This window comes from Engystomops pustulosus, chromosome 2, assembly GCF_040894005.1.
Source record: "Engystomops pustulosus chromosome 2, aEngPut4.maternal, whole genome shotgun sequence".
Lineage (NCBI taxonomy): Eukaryota > Metazoa > Chordata > Amphibia > Anura > Leptodactylidae > Engystomops > Engystomops pustulosus.
Genome location: NC_092412.1, coordinates 99,668,922 through 99,683,123, shown reverse-complemented (window position 1 = coordinate 99,683,123; position 14,202 = coordinate 99,668,922). Strand labels below are relative to the sequence as shown.

General features: G+C 37.8%; 1 protein-coding gene across 4 annotated transcripts in view; it reads left to right on the top strand.

Annotated features, from left to right (window-relative positions):
* Positions 1-894: 894 nt before the first annotated feature.
* GABRG3 (gamma-aminobutyric acid type A receptor subunit gamma3) overlaps positions 895-14,202 on the top strand; it is a 363,647-nt gene continuing 350,339 nt past the window's right edge. The window contains exons 1-2 of one of the 4 annotated variants that reach the window (XM_072135690.1): positions 895-1,720; positions 4,965-5,113. In XM_072135690.1, coding sequence (XP_071991791.1) covers positions 1,614-1,720; positions 4,965-5,113 — 256 coding nt within the window. In that variant the 5' untranslated portion in view covers positions 895-1,613. Of the gene's footprint in view, positions 1,721-2,346; positions 3,441-4,964; positions 5,114-14,202 lie in introns of those variants that run through there. The other 3 variants (XM_072135692.1, XM_072135688.1, XM_072135691.1) reach the window with 3 other exon arrangements.

Here is a 14,202-nt window from a genome sequence, read left to right as displayed (position 1 = left end):
GACTCCTTACAACATCTATAGCTCTCTCCCCAACACTCCTCATTTATCTATCGTTTAACTCTCTTTGGATCAGTCCAAAGCTGAGTTATTTCATTATTTTTTCCTTCAGTGCATTGTGAGCCAAAACAAGGTTTGGAGACTAAACAGTGATTAGGTACAAAGAAAGATTTATTGCTGTTCTTTGTTTTCAGCCACTCTTACTTTTGGCTCACAGCAACTGATGCAAGAAACTGGCGCCATAATTGAGATATGAAATGGAGTTAGTTGATTCTAATGAACACGTTTTAGTAACATAATATTAACATACACTTCCCATCTATTTGCTGTAACCCATCACTGACCATCAGCCGATTTAGACATTTTTCACTTATGTAGCAGAGTTCATCTTTACTCTTTATATTCTGTATAAGCTAATACAATTGAGTTTACCTGGAACTTTTCAGGAAAACATACTGACCTTAATTAAGTAAAAGGGGCAACATTTCTTAAAGCAATCAGTTTTCTGATACTGTGCATTGAATCTATTGATCTATCCATCAGATGCATAATAGGTTAGTATCATTTTTTTGCATTTGTATTTCTTATAGGGCATTATAATGGTTGACCAGTAAGTCATTATTAGTAAATATTTAAAAAACATTGTATAAATAAGTGATAGAGAGATAGATTGGAGACATATAGATATATAGAGATAGATGGATATTAGATAGATGGATATTAGATAGATAGATGGATATTAGATAGATGATAGATAGATAGATAGATAGATAGATAGATAGATAGATAGATAGATAGATAGATACTCAACAGGAGAAACACCTCCTCCACTAGTTCAGTTTGATTCTTTCAGTACAGGCAAATCCTGCCTTCCCAGTTTTCTACTCTTCACATTTACTTAATGCTCATGAAACATTGCAGGGCTCCTCCATCTATCATTAAATTAAGGTATAACAGGTCATCTTCCCACCTGGTCCCTGGAAGCAGCAAGATGTCTTTATGCCTGTAACAGTGGGTAGGAAAATCTTCACTGGAAGGGTTAACGTTTACCAAGAAGAAGCAACTTTCTGCTTGCAGTTTCTACTGCTCAGTGACAGCTAATGAAGCAGTGTACTGCATAGAACTGGCATTGTGAAGTCCTGTATTTCCCTTATGAGAAGATGATGAGATTCAACCCTTGCAACACCAAGAACTGATTTATGCAGGAATATGGTGCTGTAGATGCAAACCCTTACACTTCCACAACTGCTTACAGTGGAGGGAGTCAGACTTCATCACTCTGATGCCTGTTGGAAGTGAAGGTTTTATTATTACTCTTTAGAAACAGGTCTGCTGCATCCACTGTGCCTTGTGTGCTTCATTGCTTATGGATCATCAGTTGCAATATTAAATTGATTGTGCATATACTAAATGAAGCAGGAGAATGTGCACTACTTCAAGCTGAGAATAATTACAATAAAAGTGCTGGATCTTGTCTCTAGATAGCACTACTGGTCTAAAGAGCCTGCCTTGTTCCCTAATCTAGAAGCATATGTTTCAGCACTGTGAACATCTACTAAGTAGCCATCTATTCTACTGTACTTTGAAGAGGAAGAACCTTACACTGTGGATATCTTATGTGTATTACTGCTCTTTCTACCCAACTGCATCTGATGTCACCCAGCGAAGTCATGTCTGCTAAGCTCCTAGTGCTTTTCCTCTTATTGTCAGTATTCCGAGCCTGGTAAGTCATAATGGACTTGTATTGTGATGCTGTGCTTTGTGGTGATCGTATTGCACTGCAATAGAAAACGCTTATTTGTTCCCTTTCTCCTGCTGCTATTCCACATTTACATCATTCCTCATTCAGAGCGTCCCAATGAAAGTGATTGATTCTTCTCATATTAGTGAGGAAACTAAACGGAGGCGACTGATAGTATGGCTGCACTGATTCTATGACTCTTCCACCCCAAAAGTTCTCCTAGTTTATTGCTTTGTTAAACCAAGGAACTTCCAGCAGACTGTAATAACCATATAACTTATATTCATGGATTGGTAATAGATAGAAAGCTCCTTAGACCAGGTATAGATGGAAAAAACAAAACCATTTAAAATCAGTAAGTAAAATTCTATCAATACAGGCAAAATCACAGGATATTGCCTTTCCACATGTTAAAAAAAACCTTCACATCTGAATAAATTTGCTGATGGAGTATTGTAGGTCTTCTTCATCCGTCAAATTATTGTATTATGGGTCATCTTCACACCTGGTGTCTGAAAGCAGCTAAATATTTCCCTTTCTGTAACAGTGGCGATAAGAATCTTCTGTCGTGGGGAGGGTTAATGTTGTTCCAGAAGAATGAACTTTCTCCTTTCAGTTCATACTGCTCGGAAGCAATGATAGCTAATGAAGCAGCATAGTGCATAGAACTGGCATTGTGAAGTCGTGTTTTCCTTGTGAGAGGATGATGAGATTCAACGCTTACAGCACTAAGAACAGATTAATGGTCATGCTATTATATTCCTGGTAGCCGTTCAGATCAGCAGTCTTTAGATTGAACTGAGATGTCAGACTCATGACCATTATACAGTGTTGTATCTCGCATAATAACCAAATGTTGCCTAGACTGTCATCTGTTAGAATATGTAGATTTCCGTCTCTCGATTGTCATCCTCTGTAATTTACGTCTGTCAACTTCTGTTCACATTGTATCCAGTCATGGCTCTCATACTCTATCACTCCGCCTCATTTCTTAAGGAGCGTTTCCCAACTGCAAGGACAGCAAATACTGTGTGACTGGATCAAATGAGCAGTAATGTACTGAGTCCACATCTCTTGCTTCATGCAGATTGCCCTTAGTGACAATACATCCTCCTGTTTTTGGGATGCTCATTTTAGAGAGTCAACCTTGCTGCCTAAGTGCACAAGTTGCCATTAGATTCCTCGGATGCAGGAAAATGGTGCTGGTGGATTTAAACCCTTACACTTCGACACCTGCTTACAGTGGAGGGAGTCAGACTTCATCACTCTGATGCCTGTTGGCAGTGAAGATTTTATTATTACTCTTTGGGAATAGGTGTTTTTCATCCACTGTGCCTTGTGTGCTTCATTGCTTTTGGATAACCAACTGCAATATAAAACCATTGTACATATACTAATTGAAGCAGGAGAAGCTGCGTTACTTCAAGCTGAGAATAATTACAATAAAAGTGCAGACGCAACTAGCACTACTGGTCTAAGGAGCCTGCCTTGTTCCTTCATCTGGAAGCATATGCATCAGCACAGTGCAAATCTACAAAGTAGCCATCTATTCTACTGTACTTTGAAGAGGAAGAATCTTGCACATCGGATATTGTATGTGTATTACTGTACATTTCACCCAATTGCATCTGATGTCACCCAGCGCAGTCATGTCTGCTAAGCTCCTAGTGATTTTCCTCTTATTGTCAGTATTCCGAGCCTGGTAAGTCTTAATGGACTTGTATTGTGATGCTGGTGATCGTATTGCACTGCAATAGAAAACGCTTATTTGTTCCCTTTCTCCTGCTGCTATTCCGCTCTTTAATTCATTCCTCATTCAGAGCGTCCCAATGAAAGTGATTGATTCTTCTCATATTAGTGAGGAAATTGAACAGAGGCATCTGCGTTTGGCTGTACTGATTCTATGACTCTTCCGTAAGAAGGATCTCCTAGTTTATTGCTTTCTAAAATGTATGTGCTTCTTTCTAACTGTCAATACCAGATAAGATACAGTATTTTCGATGAGCAATAAATGCAATTTATCCATGAGTAAAGCCCCACATTTGAACCTGTTGGGGTAAAATCTTTTCTTTTAATAAATATTGTGTATTGGGTTTGCTACATGCCATATCTTATGATTGGATTCTAAATATCATACTGTAGCTTTAAGGATCAATTTGTTAAGCAGATCAACCAGTGCTAATTGGACGCAGCCATGAGTTTTGCAGTTTCAGTATTGGTGATTCTTGTTGTCATCCAAGGTATTGTATAAATAAATTGATATTTTGAAAAAGTATAGAACTGAAAAACTGGGAGCCAAGGGATCCGGTTGAGCACTATTCTTTAAAAAAAACAACTTGTTATTAAGACATTATCTACTATACAGTAATATTTCCCTTTGGAAACTTTCAGACAATGTGATTGCCTGTGAAAAATGTCAAAGAAGTCTGGTTTCTCTGTGTAGTCTCCGTGTAGCTAGCTCCACGAGTCTAATACATTTTTCTTGTAAGGCCTGTGACAGGGATATTAATTCTTAAACGTACACTGGGCAACTTTCCTTTTCCAACTTAGCTCTATTACATGTAGTAATACCTGAGAGCATTGTTAATGTTAAGCTTTATCCTTACTCTTGTCTGATTTACAGCTTCAACAGCTTTGGCTCCAAATGAGATATGGGCTGTACTGTGGGATTTATCATTATTCATTTTCTCCTTCTTATTGTTAAATATTTTTTTTGATCTGGCAAAATTTAAGTAAAAAATCAGCACAGATAGGTTTTATGCAGACCACGGCATAATAAAAAACATTCCAGAGTCTACATTTCAGTTTTCAATTTTATTGTCCTTGTATAAGAACATAAAATAATATAAAATAAGGGAATAACTTATTTTATCTATTATTATATTGTTATTGCTATTGCTGACATACACGTATCCTTTTTGAAGGACCCTGAAACCTTTCTAATAGACCACATCTTTGATAGTTGAATCATGTATAATGAATACTTGCTATCTGGCTAATGCCCTACCAGAGAATTACTTTTCCAAGAAATTTTAATGGTATTCACTTTATTTGGCTTCTACTTCATGACTATATTATATCAACTTTTAAAGAGTATCTTAACATTTAATAAGCATGAAATATGACAATGTGTACCTGCATACAACTACCGTGTTCATGTAAGATGCAGAATAGTGACTACATATTTACTATTTCATTTGAAATGTTTACCTCTGCTTTGCTACAGTTGTACAAAAATAGAAGATGATGAATATGAAGACCTAACTTTTAACCAAAAATGGGTGCTTGCTCCAAAAACACAAGACACAGATGCCACCCTGATCCTCAACAAGTTGCTGAAAGAATATGATAAGAAGCTGAGACCTGATATTGGAAGTGAGTTTGATTTAATATTCATTTACATAGTTAATATTTGTAGATAAGTGTACTTTTACAAAAGTGTTAGTGGCTTCTGTAATTTTGCACCTTGACATGCCGTTGGTCCAGGTTATATGCCGAACTGCATCCGTAAAATGGACGGCAAATGTGTCAGAGTGCTCTAAGAGTGCAGTAAGGATAAATGCTATTCTAAAAATCTCTCTTTCCAATACTGTGCTCAACAACATGGGGGCTGGATTAGTGAATATGTATAACAATTAGCCAAACAACACCCTGCAAATGTCAAGTTATTGAGACAACATGTTGTTGCGTTCTGGTACTTAGTATTAGACATATAGATAGCTGGACTAACTTAATAATGAAACTAAATGACCACACCTTTTGTGAACTATTCAGACGATACTAATAAATGTAATTGGGATATTGCAACCCCCGTGTGGTGTAGACTTGGGAACCATAATGAATAGCACTATAAACATAAATATGTATGCCGGAAATCATTCAATATTCTGAATTACTGACTGTTCTGTGGACCCAAACTTGCAATATTCGTCACGAAACTGAAAAATTGCGGTAGGGGTACGCTCATCCCTACTTATATTTAAAGAGTGTTAATTATCACTTTACATAGACAAAATCTTTTTCTTTCTTCTGGTTTGTTGCCTAATGGTGTTTTCTCCGCAGCTCATAAAATATGAAACAAAAGGCTTCAGCTGACAGATAGAGGAATAGGCAAACATATGCAGCTGAACCATTGTTCTACAGTGGCATTTTCTGATTTCTGAAACATCTGTCTATTAGCAGCTTTACTCAAAAAATGTACTTTATATTTATACCAATTAAGCCCAAGTGCTCCTGGATGCATCTCCAGAGCCCTTTCTATTCAAGAGTTCTGGTTATAACTCAACCTTGAGTGCTTCTCTCCTACCTCCCTGCTCCCTCTGCGCTCTCTTACACTCGTTGTGTTCTGAAATCTTGCGGCAGCACATAGTATGGCACACAACTAGCAGAGGGAGCAGTTAGATGGGGGGGAAGTGCACCAGGGGTGAGTAATAGCCAGAGCCCTCAAAAGCTCACAGGGGCCCTGGTGACATCCCCATGGAGCACTGAGGCTTCCTTTTCATAAATCTAAAGTTAAGTTTATAAGTAAACTAAAGGAGCAGAGCATGTATTTCTTTTTATTAAAGTTGTCTATTTAAAAAATGTACAATTCAATGCTTGTCATACATTATCAAAGTTAGTAGCATTTCCAATTTACAGAGTTACAAAAGGATTTAGGTGACATCTGCATAACCGTTATAAAGTACATATCGCCGCCATAGGTATTACAGTTTTTAAAATTGTCATATAGATAGACAAGCTTTGGTGAGAAGACAAAGAAAGAAAACTTAATAAAGTATTTAACAAATTGAGTGCGGTTTCCAGTCACTTAACCATATCAGTGTGACCTGTCAGATTAGTCGTCCAATAGGGACAATAAATGGCAGGAGGCTAAAAAAAAAAAAAAAAAGCTTCATATAGGAGGAGGAATATCACCGAATGCGGAGGGGGACACTGCCGAAGAGTAATGACAGAGTAATGTCAGAGGGGAGTCACACCATTTCCCCCAGATTTTATCACATTTTTCTGGAATAACCATGTATTTCTATTTACGCTGCTGGAACTATCTAGCAGCATTAATAGTTAATAATCAGGAAATTTCCTTTCAAATGTATTGTGTGAAAAAAAACATAGCACCAATTAATTTATATTCAATCAGTTTTATCTTTATATATATATATATATATATATATATATATATATATATATATATATATATATATATATATCGATACAATAAATACATTTCACTTCCAATATAATTCACTAGTCTTCCCACAGAGAACAGTGCAATTTTACTTGATCCTGTTCCATCAATAATAATGCACTTGAATGCTTCTTTTTGGTGACCGCACCATCTTCAACACATGTACAGCCTACTGAGGGGGTGTAAAGCGCCAGTGCATACCGTCTGCAACATGTGGAAGGACACATCTTCTTCCTCCAGCACAAATACACCGGACAGGCATATTAAAATAGCTACGGCAGCATAAAAATATCAATGTCATGTGATTTTTTCTGACTATAAGGCACACAAAAAATCTTTTTCAGAAATCAAAGGTGCGCCTTATAGTCCAGTGCACCTTATATATGAACCGTACTTACAGACAACAGCTGCCTTGAACTGTGCACAGGTCTGCCACCTGCTGGTCATTCATCAGGTGCGCCTTATAATCCGATGCGCCTTATATATGAACCTAGACGTTTTAGCAGGCCTTATAATCCAGTGTGCCTTATAGTCCGAAAATATGGTAGTTAAACCTTTTAAGGATATGTAATTGTACGATTTCATAAAATGAGAACAAAAATAGATATCAAAAGTCTTTAACCGCTCAACACACTTTTTGGGCTCATAGAACGTTGAAAGGAACCATTGAAGTTAATTTCTATCAATGGAGCTAGGTGAAGTAAAATTACAATGTTCTCCTTGGGGACAAGAGGATTGAATTATATTGGAACTAAAATGTATTTATTGCATTAATGTATGTACAATTATCAGAAGGAAATAACAGTAATGGAATACTAATGTATTCATTATATGTGTTAAAACACACATTTTGGTTTCTAAACAGCATCTTTTGCCAATTGATAGCCTAACAATGCTACATTAAGCCGACTGTTATCTTACCTTAAGAACTTACATCTTACTGGATATTTGTTTATCCGAGTTGAAATGCCTTTTGATGCATTGACCTGAACATCTCATACACAGGCCTTATAATAAAGAAGCATATTTCTAACCAAAACAATCAAACAAAAAGCTCCTTATGTCTAAATATAGCCTTTAACACAAGGGATATTGGGGGGCATTTGTTATTCTTTCATACAGAAGACTGGCAGAATTATTTTTCTCTTACTGCGCTTCTTATGCCTTATTTATGAAGTGTTTACCAAACATGATTTTGATGTATTTATTTTTATATCATTTTTAGGGAAAGGTGGGTGAGTAGAACGTTAAGGGTTTTCTTTCTCTTTTTGCTTTTATTTTACATTTTTTTAGGTACTTTTAACCCTAGGGTTCTGATTACTTATGCCATACAATGCAAACCCCTATTTTGCGCTATATGGGGTTTTCTTTACCACTGTCTGGGCGTTTTACTGCTTTTACTGATTTATATTGGTCAGCTACTAGCAAGGGAAAATGACATTAGAGATGATCATAAGTTTTTTCAAAACTCATCATGAGTTTCCCAGCTATTTATGCTTTATTCTATTATATTACAAAGAAAGATAGTAAAATGGATAGGTAAAACAATATATTGTGCCCAAGATGTAAGATTGTATGCACAGATATTATTCACATGTCTGCATAGATTGATACCATTTAAAATTCATATCCCAAGAGATCCTTTAATTCGTTCAAGAAGAGTAAAAAGCTGGAACGGAAAAAAATCAATTTAGCTGAAAGCGCTAATTTTGTCAAGAACAGTAATAATTGAACAGTTAACAGAAACAAATTTTGTTTGTTCTGTGTAGCAATGGGTACATCTTATAAATAATTTGTGTTTTGAATAGAAATTTCGCTACCTGCATATGGGTCAAAAGTATAAATGGTATCATTTCTGGACCCGTTTCAGAATCAACCAAAATCCAGGCCAGTACAAGCCTTGATAAATCCAGCCACATATCCTGTGGAAATGAAAGGGAAATTTAGTGAAAAAAATGTGGAAATGGTATTTTATAACATGTAATTGAAGGAAATTTGCTATACATACACATGGGATTGGCAAGTTTTCCATTGTGGTTGTTTCCACATTCCATTAAAATACAGTAAAATGAAGCTTAACATATTCACCTACGGTTCTCATAATTTAGATCCTGAATTTGGTCTTTAATCTTGACACGCCAGGATGGCCTCAAAAAAGACTTATAAAAAGGCTAGGCTGCTAATTATTCACTCTTGCGTGACGTCATCTCTGTCTCTATTATGGAGAGGGAGGTGACATCACTTAGGAGGGCGGGAATAATTAGTAATTAAAAACGCCGGACATTGCATCCCAGCGATCTAGCCTGCTTTTTATAAGTCTTTTTTTTCAAGTGTTTTCAGATTAAAAAAGAACATTGTATATCACCAATGCTAAAAGGCTACCGTTTCAAAAAAGTTTTAGTGGACACTGATTTCCGAACCATTAATGTAAATGGGTAGTATGGGCAAAAATCTTTTTAACAGTGGGTAGTAAAACAATAGTTCAACAGGACACCCTAAGTCATTAGTGTGTACACATGTAATACATATTTATTTACCTGATAGAGATGAGCAGATATTCAGGTCTTACAGGTTATCTGCATTTTATGACAAAATTCAGTTTAGGACCTGGACTTTGACTCAAACACAGGCCCCATTGAAGTCAATTGGGACCCCGATATTAACACCCAAAAATGGCTATAAAATGGGGCTAATAAGGGCTGAAAAATTATGGCCTTACTCACAATGGGCTAGGAAAAATACTTGATATAATAACATAATATAATAAAAACAATAATAATAAAATGCTGTTAACTGCTCTAGAAGACAGTATGGGTAGTTATGAGAGGAGTCTTCAACCCACTCCATCTCACTCCCAAAACAGCAAGGAGGTCTCAGTCACAGGTCATAGAGCAATAGTGACTGCTCTATGATAACTCTCCTAGCTAGAATTCCGTGGACCATCCACCTGCCCCTGCCCCAGTTGCAAAATACACAACAACTTGTGTTGAGGATGAGGATATGGACAGTGGACCATAGCAGGACATCTACCATAAAGATGATGAGATCAAAGTGCCAGCTTTTTGCAATGGGGAGACTGAAAGAGAAAGTGAAGAAGTGGTGAGGTGTAAGAAGATCTGAGGGGTGATGATGTCCTAGACCCAACATCACTTAAAGGCAATATTTCTCCCAACCACTAGAGTAGCTCTGGGGATCAACAGAAACCTTTTGAAAAAAATATGTATATATTGTGAGAAGGCACAACGGGCATATGGGACATATGCTTGGTGTGCAGTTTTCTAATGTAAGGAGTCTAAAGGACCTGTGATGATGTCATCCAGGTCACATGACATTACTGCTGCATGCAGACATAGCAAAGTGATTCAGCTAGAGGATGCCATGCCCACCTCGACTTGCTATAGACATGTTTGGATACCAGGTAAAATTATGGAGTTGAATATATGGGAATCTGAGGGGAACAATTTTTCAGCTATTAGAAGGGTGTCATTAGTTACTAGGGCTCTATGGGAACCTGCCAATAGCTGGTATTTGTAAATAGTGTGGTGACAGGTTCCATTTAACTTGGTGGTGCAAAGCTTCCAGGCCAGTTACGCAGACATGCTGGAGCTGCTGCATAAAGTGTGTGCCGTCAGCGCACACTTTCTGTATTCACACCCTGTCTGCTGCCCACCTATCTGCAATGCAGAGGAACTTGGCCTACCCAATGCCTAATATTTGATGTGCCAACCAGGTGGAATTCCACTTTCCATTTGCTGGAAAGGGTGAAAAGGGTTCAGTTCCAGCTGCAGAATGCCCTAGTGAGTCAAAGTGGAGACCAACAGGCTTTTACCAACAATGAGTGGGCCCCAATGAAGGACTGCAGTGCTTCCAATATGCTACCAAAATGATCAGTGCTGATGACGCCATCATAAGTGCTACCATTCCTTTTCCTGCTAGAAAAAAAACTTAAGGCCATGACAGAGGATGTAATGGTGGCATAGGAGGAGTCTGAGGAGCAAGATGTGTCAGGACAGTCCACATGTGGCTTGCAGGGTGGGTTGCTGGACCAACAGAGGACAGGTTTTCCATTGCCCAGCAAGCAGACAGTTTTGGAGAAGGAGAAAGTGGACAAGAATTATGTGTTTTGCCCAGTGCAGCTCACGTCATTAATGAAGCATGACTGGGGAGAAGAAAAGAAAGAGGAGGAGGATACAACTCCCACCTAGGACAGCCTGTCTTTTCCTATGGGAAGCCTGGCTCACATGATCTTACATCTTCCAATGCCTGCTCAACCAACGCTTGACTTGCCTGTATTCTCAACATTGTCTACTCTGCAGGATCCCCACTGTATAGATAACATAACATAATTGTTTACACCACTGCAGTGTGATAGAAAATGAGAGGATACAAGCTTACTGGCAGTAACATGTAACATCTCTAAAGGAATGGTTAGCATGGCCACAACATGCAACAGTCTGTTCAGTGCTCCACAACATCCGCTAAAGCCACCATTAGATATGGCCCATAGTACCAGGAAACAGACTGTGAGTCACTTATCAATGGTCATTCAATGTGAATGTGACTAACATGGTTTATAAGTATCTGGTCACACATCTCCTGGTAATGCAGTTACTATTCAATTTCTGGGTTGATAAACTGGACATGTGGCTAGAGCTTGCCCTATATGCTTTAAAGGCGCTGGTCTACGCTATGGCAAGTGTCCTATTCGAACGTCTATTCTGCACTACCAGGAAATTCATTACTAACCAGAGGATCCGCCTAAACACTGCCAATGTGGGCATTCTTACATTCATTAACCCCTAGGGGACTCAGCCTCTTTTGGCCTTAAGGACGCGGCCCCATTTTTCAAATCATAGCTTTGGAACGCTATGAGATATCCAGGGGATTGTACTTCAAATTAGTTTAAAATATGGATGAAATCTTTTGTGTTTAGTTATGAAAAAAAAACAAAATTTGGAAAAAATTTGGAAAACTTCTTTATTTTCAGTGTTCTAAATTCTCTACTTTTGATACAGATAGTTATAGCACCCAATTAATTCATAACTTACAATTCCCAAATGTCTGCTTTATCTTGGATGTTTTTTTAAGATTCCACATATTTTACTAGAATGTAATAGCAAGACTCCCCATTACGCCATTATGGAAACTACACCCCTCAACATATGAAAAACCACTTTTAATAAGTTTGTTAGGGGTTATAGGGGTTAAAACAAAATGGAGGTGCAGTCTGCAAATTGTAATATATTTTCACAATACACTCATTTTGGGTGGAAAATTAAACATTTACAATGGATTAAATGAAAAAAAAATGAAAAAATTTTTAAATCACTTTTAAGAGCATTTTTATAGGGTATTAATTAAAAATTAACTTTTTTTCGGGAAGTTTTTTGTGTTTTTTTCTCGGGCGTTTACCGTGTGGGTCCAGTAATGATTCTGTTTTATTATACAGATTTCTACAGACGCGGCAATACCAAATATGCAGGGATTTTTTTTGTCTTTTTGTGTTTTTTATACTTTATTAAGTGTTTTTATGGGAAAGTGACATGCGCAGACAGTTTACAGTCAGACCCGGAAGGAGTCTAACTGCCAGGGAGAGCGGGCAGCTCCCGGGCACATGGCAGTCCTCTGGGCTACCCAGAAGTGGATTGGATCCCGCGGCGTGTAAGGGGTTAACACCCAAGAACGGAGTCGGCTCCGATCGTGGGTGTTAGCGCAAGCTGTCAGCTGTGATAGACAGCTGACAGCCGCTGCTTCTGGTGCCGGCTCCATTCGTGAGCCGGTGCCAGAAGCAGAACGTTATAGCACGTCCCCATGCGCTTAGCATCTATCTGCAGGGACGTACTATAACGTCCTGGTGCTCCTAGGGGTTAAAATGACCCAGGCATGAATTCCACAGGATTTGGCTGTGCCAAGTGTTGGCTATCTCCTTTTCCACCTCTTCCACTAAAACCACCACCTCCACCTCAAACTCCTCCCCCACCTACTTCAACGCTTGTCTAAAATTATTATTTTAATTTATTTGTTTTAAATTTTTCTTTATTTAATTTTTTATTTTATATAAATTATAATTTTTTTAGTAGTTTACCCATATTATCATATTAATCCTTCATGGGACTTTACAGTAGTAGAGTGCCAATTACACTGAGAGGAATCAATATATAACACATATGTAACACTTCTCTATCTCTGTATGGTGGATTACTCTTGATTGGTCGGCCATGTAGTAACCACAGGTGATCAGTATGAAAAACATATTTAATGAATATTATTGGTCACTGATGAATAAAATTCAGACACAGAAAATGGCATGCAAACATTCGATCTAGGTATTACTCCACGCCATTCACTGACAGCATTTTCATCAACAACACCACTTTTTTGAGTAGCGTATTAGAGTCTGCTATTCTCTGACAATACTTTTCAAATGGGTGTAACAGTGTCAGATATTCTATGGCAATAACACTTTTCTGATGCATGCAATAGTCTGCGGTATTGTCTGACAATAAAAATCACTTTTCTGATGCAAGTAATAGTGCACAATTCTCGCTGACCACACTTTTCTGAACCACATATTAGTGTGCGCTATTCTCACTGACCATGCTTTTCTGAACCAAGTATTGGTATACATTATTATCACTGACCACAGTTTCCTGAACTACATAATAAAGCACAATATTCTCTGACAAGAGGACTTTTCTGAAATATGTATAAAAACACAATATTCTCTGATAACAGGACTTTTCTGAACTATGTATAAAAGCACAATTTTCTCTCACAGAAGCAACTTTGAAAATAAGGGTGATGATTATTTATGATTTTTCTGAAGATTTTGCTGGATGATGCAGTGAATGCTAATAATCAGGTCTGGACTTTTCAAGTATTGCTGTATAATTCTGTATAATCAGTAAGGATATCTCTGCACTGATGCAATTCTTCACAGTGTCCTTATAAGGGCAATTATTACAGATTTCCACCAAGAGTTAGGTGTGTGCATGTCATCACTTGCTTTTATTTACCTGGAGCAGGGCCTAGCCCCCGGTAAGTGTTTGGCGAAGACTACACTTTTGTCAAGCCTTGTTCACACTTGCTCCGATTGTCTATTTGCTGAACTACAGGTATCTTATCTCTGGCCTGTGTTTCTTGCATCTCTATTAGATTGCGATTGTGTCATTGTTTGCTCCCATTGTTGCTGATCAGGTTTGTCCACTCAACCTTATTATGTTTTTTGTTTGTTTTTTTGTATACTGTGTGTGCACTAAGACATGAGGGGGGATTGTCT